At 33.9% G+C, this 11,260-nt stretch overlaps 1 protein-coding gene across 1 annotated transcript; it reads left to right on the top strand.

The window, feature by feature from the left end:
- The first annotated feature begins 242 nt into the window (after window positions 1-242).
- LOC142241116 (cytochrome P450 6g1-like) lies at window positions 243-9,134 on the top strand. Its single transcript, XM_075312850.1, has 2 exons — window positions 243-1,519; window positions 8,824-9,134. The coding sequence occupies exons 1-2, from the start codon at window positions 272-274 to the stop codon at window positions 9,124-9,126; spliced, it is 1,551 nt and encodes a 516-aa protein (XP_075168965.1). The 5' UTR covers window positions 243-271; the 3' UTR covers window positions 9,127-9,134.
- The last annotated feature ends 2,126 nt before the right edge of the window (window positions 9,135-11,260 follow it).

Genomic DNA, 11,260 nt, shown 5'->3' with positions numbered 1-11,260 from the left:
GTGGCAAAAGTGTTTCGGCAATTGGTACAATGGCGAATATTTTGAAAAACCATAAAGCGATTTTCGATTAATAACAATTGTTTTTTGCTCGCTAATCGCAATATATAAAAAGCAAACCTCGTATCTCCCTGCTAGTTATCAATAAACTGGTTTAAGTTGTTTATTTCGACGAGTTCGAAGATTATTTGTTCAAGAAACTGTATTAGTAAATTTACTATTCAGTGCATCAAAGATATCGAAAGCAGAAATCCGGTTGAAAAAAACCAACGCAATGTTAATCTATTTGGTGTGTGGCTTATTGGCAATCATTCTGGCTTTATATCAATGGTATAAGAATCACTTTCAATATTGGGAAAAATATCCCACGGTGGTAAGTGTCCCAGGACGTATTTTCAGTGGAAACCTTTGGGATATTCTAACGTTTAAAACAAATTTCGGATTTCGCATGAAAGACATCTATCTCGATAAACGATTTCAAACTGAAGCAGTAGTAGGCGTTTATGCCTTGAAACCAGCTCTACTAATTCGTGATCCAGAATTAATCAAATCGATATTGATCAGAGATTTCAATTGTTTTACAAATCGCATATCGCATACGGAACCTCACGATGATCCAGTTGGCAGTAAGACATTATTCATTAGCCGTGATGGCGAATGGAAGGAAATACGATCAAAATTCAGTGCTGCGTTTAGTGGAGTTAAGCTCAAGCAGATGTATCCTCTCATCCAGCAAATCGGTGAAAATTTGGAGTCTTATTTAAATCAAAAAGGAGATCATTTTATTTGTGAATTTAGGGATATAGCCTACAGATATGCCATAGATACAATATCTACCACTGTGTTTGGCATTAATTGTGATTGCTTAGGAAATCCTGAAAATGCTATGAATTCTGAAGCTCGAAAACTATCAGCTGTAAATTTGAAGAGGGGCCTTGATTTCATGGCCATAGCTTTTCTTCCTGCATTGAGAAAATTAGGCAAGACTAAATTTTTCTATGATGAGTGTTATGAGTTTGTGAGAAATGCATCGAGATTTGTACTTGCCGAACGAGAACGTAATGGTATCCATAGAAATGATTTGGTGGACCTTTTTGTCAAACTTAAAAAGGAGGCAATAGCCCAGGGCAAGAATTTAGAAGAACTCCAGGAAATTATTGATGCCCAAATGATTATGTTCCTGGGCGGTGGCACAGAGACTACTTCGACCACCATTGTCAATATTCTCTTTGAGCTTTCCAAACAGCCAGCTATACAAAATAGACTTCGTGATGAAATCCAGGAAAATTTTCGAAAAGGAAATGGTTCCATATCCTATGAAAGTCTCATCGAAATGAAATATCTTAATATGGTTATTGATGAAACCTTGCGTATGTATCCCGTTTTTCCTCTTTCCGAACGAGAATATCTCAATCCAAATCACATCGACGAAAGCTATTCCTTGAAACCATTTTGTGATTTTAGTATACCTCCCGGTATGGGTGTATATATATCCGTTTATGGACTACACTATGATCCAAAGGTAATTGCTAGTATAACGACATCTTAATTTAATTACATATATTCTACACACCGAAAAAAATTCACCAAAATATTTCACCCACATAACCTGACTGCCGCAATCTCTAGGAGGAGCAAATTTCATCCGATACGTTTGAAATTTTGGTACGCGATGTCAAGTCCATATCGCTGCATAATTATACCCTAAACCACATAGTGGTGAGGGTATAATAAGTTTAATCGACCAAAAAAGGTACCTACCAGAAATATTGATTTTAGACCCCATAAAATATATACCGATCGACTCAGAATCACCTCCTGAGTCGATCTAGCGCTTGGTGTCCATCCGTCCGTCTGTCCATGTATTTGTTGTTCACAGGATTCCGGTCGCAATTATTAACCGATTTGGATGAAATTTGGTACAGGGTGTTTTTTTGGGCACAAGGACGAACGCTATTGAATTTGGAAGAAATCGGATCAAATTTAGATATAGCTCCCATATATATGTATCGCCCGATTTCGACAAATGGAGTCACGTTGCGCTTTTTACAAACCGATCGTCATCAAATTTTGCACATAGTAAACTTTTTCATCACCCTTTAAGTCTGCAAAATTTCATCGAAATCGGTTCAGATTTAGATATAGCTCCCATATATATGTATCGGCCGATTTTGCCAAATTTGGCCGTAAAACCCTTATTTATCAACCGATCGAAACCAATATTGGCTAAATGTAATCTTATATAGTACTAACTATATGTGCAAAATTTCATCGAAATCGGTTCAAATTTAGATATAGCTCCCATATATATATAACCTTATTTTTGACCATATGGGCCTCATTTATTAACTGACTCAAATTTTACACAAAGCGACCTTCTGTGGTATCAATCATACCTGCAAAATATTTTACAAAGTGGTTCAGATTTAGATATAGGTCCCATATATATGCATCGCTCGATTTTGTCATATTTGGCCATAATACTCTTATTTTTTAACCTACGTTATTCAAATTTCAAATTTTGATGTACTAGCGCTGATCGTATTTAGACTTACATGTAGCTCTTACATAAATCTATTTCCGATTTCCTCTTTTTATACCCTAAACCACATAGTGGTCAGGGTATAATAAGTTTGATCGGCCAAAAAATGTGCCTACCAGAAATATTGATTTTAGACCCCATAAAATATATACCGATCGACTCAGAATCACCTCCTGAGTCGATCTAGCGCTTGGTGTCCGTCTGTCCATGTATTTGTTGTTCACAGGATTCCGGTCGCAATTATTAACCGATTTTGATGAAATTTGGTACAGGGAGTTTTTTGGGCACAAAGACGAACGCTATTGAATTTGGAAGAAATCGGATCAAATTTAGATATAGCTCCCATATATGTATCGCCCGATTTCGACAAATGGGGTCACGTTGCGCGTTTTTGCAAACGCATCGTCACCAAATTTGGCAAAAGGTAATCTTTTCCATCGCCCTTCAAGTCTGCAAAATTTCATCGAAATCGGTTCAGATTTAGATATAGCTCCCATATATATGTACCGCCCGATTTTTCTAAATTTGGCCATAAAACCCTTATTTATCAACCGATCTGACCCAAATTTGGCTAAATGTAGTCTTCTATAGCACTTACTATATGTGCAAAAAATCATCGAAATCGGTTCAGATTTAGATATAGCTCCCATATATATGTATAGCCCGATTTTCCCAAATTTGGCAATAGATCCCTTATTTATTAACCGATCTTACTAAAAGTTTGCTAGATTCAGTCCTCTATAGTACTAACTATATGTGCAAAATTTCATCGAAATCGGTTCAAATGTAGATATATGTATCACCCGATTTTGAAAAATTCGCCCGTAATAACCTTATGTTTGACCATACAGGCCTCATTTCTTAACTGATCTTACTCAAATCTTGCACAATGTAATCTTTTTTGGTATTAATCAAACCCGCAAAATATTATGCAATTTGGTTCAGATTTAGATATAGCTTCCATATATATGCATCGCTCTATTTTCCCAAATTTGGCCATAATATTCTTATTTATTAACCAATGTTACTCAAATTTAAAATTTTGATGTACTAGCCGATCGTATTTATACGTACTTATAGCTTTTACATAAGAATATTGCTCGATTTTTACAAATTTTGATTTATTACCCACACTAATTTAAGGATTTTCTCTTTTTTAATAATGGGCTCAATATTAGTGGCATACTAACTCCGTAGTATGCCACTAATAATAAAGTACTTAGAACCATTTTTGTTTTATAAATTTTTTAAAATTTTAATTTTAACGAAAAATATAGTAGGGAAAATTGTTTAGGAACTTTTTTTGTCCTTGTAGGGTAAACCGAACATTTTCCCTGGCAACAGTGACTATGAGCTATAGTCAGATTGACACAAAGCACCCATAGACATGTACCCCTTAATTTTCTTAAATATGCAACTGCGGTTTATCTCCCAGACCTATATGTTACCCCACAAATGCTTATGATTACTAATTCTGTAATGATGGTTTAGGGTATGATATAGTCGGCCCGCCCGACTTTATACTTTACATACTTGTTTAATAATGGACTCAATATTAGTGGCATACTAACTCTTTTGGTGCAAAATAAACTATAGCTCCTAATATCAGACATTTCTGTTCAGATTGTGACAAGACACCCATAAATATGTACACAGAAAAAAAAGTGTCTTGTAAATTTAAGGACCATTTTGACTTCCACATAGTTCAACAAATTTATTGTAATATAGTTCATTTTTCGTAACCACAACGAAAATTAACTTAGCTAAAGCAAAACTTATAAAAATTCAGTAAATGTTTTTTAGTTCACTAACTACGAAATGGGAAGGATTTTTCCTTAAATTTCCGGATAGCAGGAATATTTTGAATGAGTTTAACTACATTCTTCCCACAGCATAGTAATAATGAACTAAAATACGATGTAATACATGAACTAATTTATAAGAAAATCATGAACTTATCTAGATGAAAAAAATCTTTGGCGCCAAATCATGGTCATTCTTACTATGGGTTAGTTCATTTTTCATAACAAATAGTAAACTTTTTTTTTCGGTGTACCCCCTTTATGTTCTCCAAAACCTATACCAATGATACCCTACAAATGCTTACCAATTCAGTAGGGGTGGTTTAGGGTATGATATAGTCGGTCCCGCCCGACTTTCTACTTTACTCACTTGTTATACATGGTATATTCCCCATATAAACCGATCCACATACTCGTATTTGATCTCCGGAGCCTAATAGTTAACTATTCAAAAAAAACTTTAATTTTTTTTAGAGCAAGACGAACATAGCTATTTTTTTATTTTTATACCCACTACCATAGAATCGTGATGGGGGTATAATAAGTTTGTCATTTTGTTTGTAACACATCGAAATATCGATTTCCGACTATATAAAGTATATTCTTGATCAGGGAGAAATTCTAAGACGATATAACCATGTCCGTCTGTCTGTTGTAATCACGGCACAGTCTTCAATAATGAAGCTATTCCCAGCAAAAACTCTCATTACCCGGTAATCTTGTAGGTAAGCCTATTTAAAAATTAATAACCACTTATTAATTGGCATCGCTTCGGATTACATTTACATACGCATGTCCTAGGAGGAAAGTACTTCACCCCAGGCATACTTTCGGCCATAAAATAAGTAGTGCATTTAAAGCATATAATCAGCTAATATGTAATGACTTATTCGTGGATACACCAAACCTTGCAAAATAGCCACTTATTGCCTCAGGCAACCAAATCTCGAAAATATTGATTTCTATCGCCGATTACAATGAATCAAAATATGGCGAGTGATGCTGTAATAGAAGAACTACTTGAATAGAAACGAATATTGTATAAATAAACAAAAAATCTAATAAATAATCTAAATAAGATGCAAATTAATTTCACACTTAAAATAGAAATAAATGTAGGTTGTTTAAGGGAATTGGATTTGTGAATTACGTTATAATATATCCAATTACCAATTCACATAAGGTTCAAAATCTACTAAAAGTGGATTTTAAGTCTCTTTTTTATAAGGCAAATGGCATTTGAAATTTAGTTTAAGCGCATTTTGGAAGTGTAATGTGAATGAGGTATAAGAAAGCATTTATTTAAAACATAATATGACAATGTCATTAAACACAATTATTATGAAATATTTGTGATAAAAATTTCTTAAGGGAACAATTTTCAGAATTGCCGTTACATTACATATTCTTTTTGATATTTTATGTAAGTGCTCGATTATGTGAATAATTATACCTAATGGTACCATCATTTATTCTATTTTATTAATTCGTTAACTACAACTGCCTAAAAATTTGAGAATAACAATTCGAAAATTACCGAGAAGTATTTATTTTTGTCATTACAAGTTAGTCATTATAACTCGCCGCAATGTAATGCAACGTGTAATGACAGCTTTACTAATGGTAATGTCAATTGTAATGAGATGTGGTTACCTAGTTTTTGCTGGGTTGTGCTGAAATTTTTGCACAAACTCGTCTTTTGTCTGCAGGCAGGTCAAGTTCGAAGATGGGCTATATCGGTCCAGGTTTTGATATAGTCCCCATATAAACCGACCTCCCGATTTGGAGTCTTGGGCTTACAGAAACCGTACACTCAAAAAAAAAAAGTTTACTTGGATCCAAAGATTTTGACCTTCCCTTAAAGAGTTTGGTATTGATTCCGAGCCAAAGATGCGGCTTCTTTAAAATAAAGACATTTTTGACGGACCTCCCTGGCTTTAAATCTAAGATCAATAAAATTAATCAATTTCAAAATCCAAATTATGCCAGATACCTCAAGTAAAAACAGTTTTTTTAATGCTAAAAAAACTTTAAACCAAAGATGCAAATCCTTAAAATAAGTGTTAGCCTATATTTGCAGCGATCTTATCTTGAATTTAAAAATTCAATGTCAGTTGAGTTAAAGACGATTTCTTTAAATTAAAAATGTTTTTCTTTATTTTAAGGAAAATTTGCCTTACTTCAAAGATCTACAACTTCAGCAGAGAAACGCAAAATTTCATGATTTGTGTCCTAAATTTAATGAAAAAAATTTTTGAAGCTAGGATTATAATCTTTCATTTAATTAAAATGTCATTATTTTAAGGAATTTTGTCCTTAACATTGCGTAAATTTCGAGTCTTAAAATTTAAGTTGCATAATCTTCTATATTAGGTCAATATTTTTTCAGTGTAGTTTTTATCCAATTTGCCTGAAATTTGATATCTAGAAATATTTTGGGGCGATAAAGATGTGTGCCGGAAATGGTGAGTATCGAACCATGTTTTGATATCGCTCCCATATAGACCGATCTTCCGATTTTCTTGGGCTTCTAAAAATCGTAGTTTTTATATCAAATTTGCGTGAAATTGGAAATCTAGAGGTATTTAAGGACCACAAAAACGTGTGCCGAAAATGACGTGTATCGGTCCATGTGTTGGTATAGCCCCCATATAGACCGATCTCCCGATTTTACTTCTTGGGCTTCTACACTGAAAAAAATATTTACGTGATATTAAAGATTTCACAACCTAAATTTTAGGATGCGAAATTTACAAAATATTAAGGACAATTTTTTTAAAATAATTAAATTTTAAATAAAATAAAGTTTATAATCTTTGTTTCAAAATTTTTTTTCATTAAACTTCGGACACAAATTTTGTAAATTAAAGTCGCATGTCTTTGAAATAAGGCTAATTTTCCTTAAAGTAAAGAAACACATTTTTGATTTTAAAAAATTGTCCTTAAATTAACTGAAATATTGAAACTTTAGATTTAAGATAAAAATGCTTCAAATATAGGCTAAGACTTATTTTGAAGATTTAGCATCTTTGGTTTAAAGTTTTTTTGAATTAAGAAAAATTTTTGTACGTTGATGCATCCGTTATAATTTGGATTTTTAAACTGGCATTTGTTTATACGTGAATAGCTTTATTAATATACCGGAAAAATAGAATGAAAATTCGATAAATGAGATATGTATCCTAATTTTAATTTTATAGATCCTATATTTAAAGCCAGATAGGTCGCTAAAAAATGTCTTTAGTTTAAAGAAGCCCCATCTTTGGCTCGGAATCAATACCAAAATCCTTAAAGGAAGGTCAAAGTCTTTGGATCCAAGTAAACTTTTTTTTTTGAGTGTAGAATCCGAATTTGCCTGAAATTGGACATCTAGAGGTATTTTAGGACCGTAAAGAGGTGTGCCGAAAATGATGATTACCTGTCCATACTTTGGTATAGCTCCCATATAGACCGATCGCCCGATTTTATTTCTTGAGCTTCTAGAGTCCGTAGTTTTTATCCAATTTGCCTGAAATTGGATACCTAGAGGTATTTTAGGACCATAAAGAGGTGTGCCGAAAATGATGATTACCGGTCCATAGTTTGGTATAGCTCCCATATAGACCGATCTCCCGATTTTACTTCTTGGGCTTCTAGAAACCGTAGTTTTTATCCAATTTAGCTGAAATTGAAAATTTTGAGGTTTTTTAGGACTATAAATAGGTGTGCTGAATATATTGTGTATCGGTACAGGTTTTGATATAGCCCCCTTAAAAACCGGCCCTCCGATTTGGGGTCCAGATTCTAGAACCGCCATATAGACCGATATAGAAGGCGCACTGATCATGGAAATTGCTTGAAACTGAGTGTAAAATTTCCATATTTTACTTCTCGTAGTCATTTAAATAATAAGGGGGGTAAAAATCTACAGATTCTAGATCAAGGCGTTATTTAATAATTTGCTTGCACACTTACACGAGTTGATTATGATTCCTCTAAAACTCAAACAAAAATGGTTCTTATAAATCCAGAATCTGATCTAGTCTTCATTGGTAAAATTTTTAAATGTATTATCTTCGGGAAGCGTACTGGTTGAACTGATCTGCTTGGGATAATATTTGTCATAAATCCCCTGAAATTCCATTAACCCGCTACGACGAAGAATTTTCAAAGGAAACTATTTGATTCATGGTGGTGGGTATTTAATGGCGATTTCGATTGGGAAAAAAGGTGCAACATTCTCGAAATTGATTGCAACATATCAAGGACACTGCCATAGATTTTGTATCCTTTATACCTCACAATATTATAAATTAGCAATAACTTTAGAATTACACTATCATTTGGGCGAAATGTCAATTAGGGAAAAAGTAGTGTAACACCAAGGCAACATATTTTTTGCGAATCGAAAACGCCCTAAGATTCGGCCCGACCGAACTTACGGCCGTCTATACTTGTTTTTAATAAATTTTTTAACATTTATTTTATCTTTGTTTATTTTAGTATTGTCCCGAACCGGAAAAATTCAATCCTGAACGTTTTTCACCCGAAAATAAAAAATTCATAAATCCCATGGTCTATCTACCATACAGCAGTGGCCCACGTTATTGTATTGGAGCTCGCATGGGTCAACTACAAACAGCAGCGGGAATTGTCCATGCTCTCAAAAATCACTACGTGAAAGTATGCTCCGAAACGAATCTCAAAGCTGAATATAACACAAAGGCATTTTTCCTACAAACCAAAGGTGGTATACATTTGGAAGTTGTAAAAGATGACAGGTTTAATAAATCATTATGTCAATGATTGTTAAAGTTTCAATTTGGCTAATTAATTTACTAAGGTAAATATACACTGGCAAAAAATCTGATCCGATTCCAAAGATTTTGTCTTTCCACTAAAATTTACACCCAGCGCCATACTGTGGAAGTTAGTGTATATGTCTGCAAAACCCAGAAAAAAACGAGATAGGCAAGGCAATTATGTTCAAGGCCTGCCCCTAGCCATGTCCGTCAGTCAGTGAATATATAACTTTCGCCCGATATGCACTTATATGACCCCCAAAAGTAAGAGTTTTACACTGATTTACGTGAAATTTTGCATAAGGAGTAGAACTAACATTCTTACTATGCGTGTCACATTTGGTTGAAATCGGTTCAGATTTAGATATAGCTCCCGTATATATCATACGCCCGATTTACACTCATATGACCAGGGATCCGGAGCGGTCCATTTTTTTCGCTCCGCTCCGCTCCCGCTCCGGAGAAAAAAAAACCGGAGAAAAAAAAAATCGCTCCGCTCCGCTCCTCTTCGAGAAAATTATAGTACAAACATTGTATTATTTGTTCAATTGAGTTTTATTTTATTTAGAAAAATCGGGCGGTACATATATGGGAGCTATAGCTAAATCTGAACCGATTTCGATGATTTTTTGCACATATAGTAAGTGCTATAGAAGATTACATTTCGCCAACTTTGAGTAAGATCGGTTGATAAATAAGGGTTTTATGACCTAATTTGACAAAATCGGGCGATACATATATATGGGACCTATATCTAAATCTGAACCGATTTCGATGAAATTTTCAGACTTAAAGGGTGATACAGAAGATTATTTTGTGCTAAATTTGACGACGATCGGTTAGTAAAAAAAGTGCAACGTGACCCCATTTGTCGAAATCGGGCAATACATATATATGGGAGCTATATCTAAATTTGATCCGATTTCTTCCAAATTCAATAACGTTCGTCCTTGTGCCCAAAAAACTCCCTGTACCAAATTTCATCAAAATCGGTTAATAATTGCGACCGAAATCCTGTGAACAACAAATACATGGACAGACGGACGGATGGACGGACGGATGGACGGACGGACGCCAAGCGCTAGATCGACTCAGGAGGTGATTCTGAGTCGATCGGTATATATTTTATGGGGTCTAAAATCAATATTTCTTGTAGGCACATTTTTTGACAGATCAAACTTATTATACCCTAACCACTATGTGGTTTAGGGTATAATGACTTTAAAACAATGTGTTGAAATATTTTATTAATTTTGAAGATTTTTTCAGAAATATTAAATCCATTTTGACTTCATTAAAACGAAATTTGCATTCATGTTAGGATACACATTTTTATGTCGAATCACTTAGCTATAAGGACAAACAGACTTCATTGAAAAATTTAGAGACTTTTAGACAAGGAAAAACTTTCTTTCAGAGAAATACATCTTCTATTCTAAACAAAATTCGTATTCGTATTTTAAGCATGTAAAATATTTGGCCTCCCGACAATATTCTTTGCGGTGCACCATCTACTATTTAATATGTGATAGAAACCAAATTTATGAAAATGGACCAAAATGGACCAAATTCTGTTTGGTCTGACCATCGGACTAAATTTAAAAATTAGAAATCTTTTGGACCAATTTTGGTCCGATCGGACCAAAACGGCAACGCTGATTGGAATTGAAAGTCTATACACTATACTCTGTGTAACTACTCTCCGAAAGTTTTTTTTTTGTTTTGCAACAGACGTAGAGAAGAGGTTTTGTTATATTTGTAATGTGTGTGTGTATGTTTATGTTTGCAACAACCTCCATCGACATCAGTCCGTGGTATACCTACGAATATTCTTACTCAGATCTAGTGTTACCTAATTTCGCTTTTTTCCCCTTTATTGTATAATAAATGTATATGCGCACATTTTTCAACCAAAATTGAAACTATCCATAATTTTAATTAAATTTTCGAGAACTAATATCAGAAATAAGAGAATGCTAGGTATAGTACAATAGTAAAGCAAATGTGAATGAAAAAAAGCATGCCCGGTTCCAAAGATTTTGTCTTTACTTTAACAGTTTGGGTATTAATTCCGTGCCAAAGAAGCGGAGAATACAAGTAAGGATACTTTAAAGACGTAATTCTCTTTTAAATTTGGG

This window comes from Haematobia irritans, chromosome 5, assembly GCF_050003625.1.
Source record: "Haematobia irritans isolate KBUSLIRL chromosome 5, ASM5000362v1, whole genome shotgun sequence".
Lineage (NCBI taxonomy): Eukaryota > Metazoa > Arthropoda > Insecta > Diptera > Muscidae > Haematobia > Haematobia irritans.
This window is presented reverse-complemented; position numbering and strand designations above follow the sequence as displayed.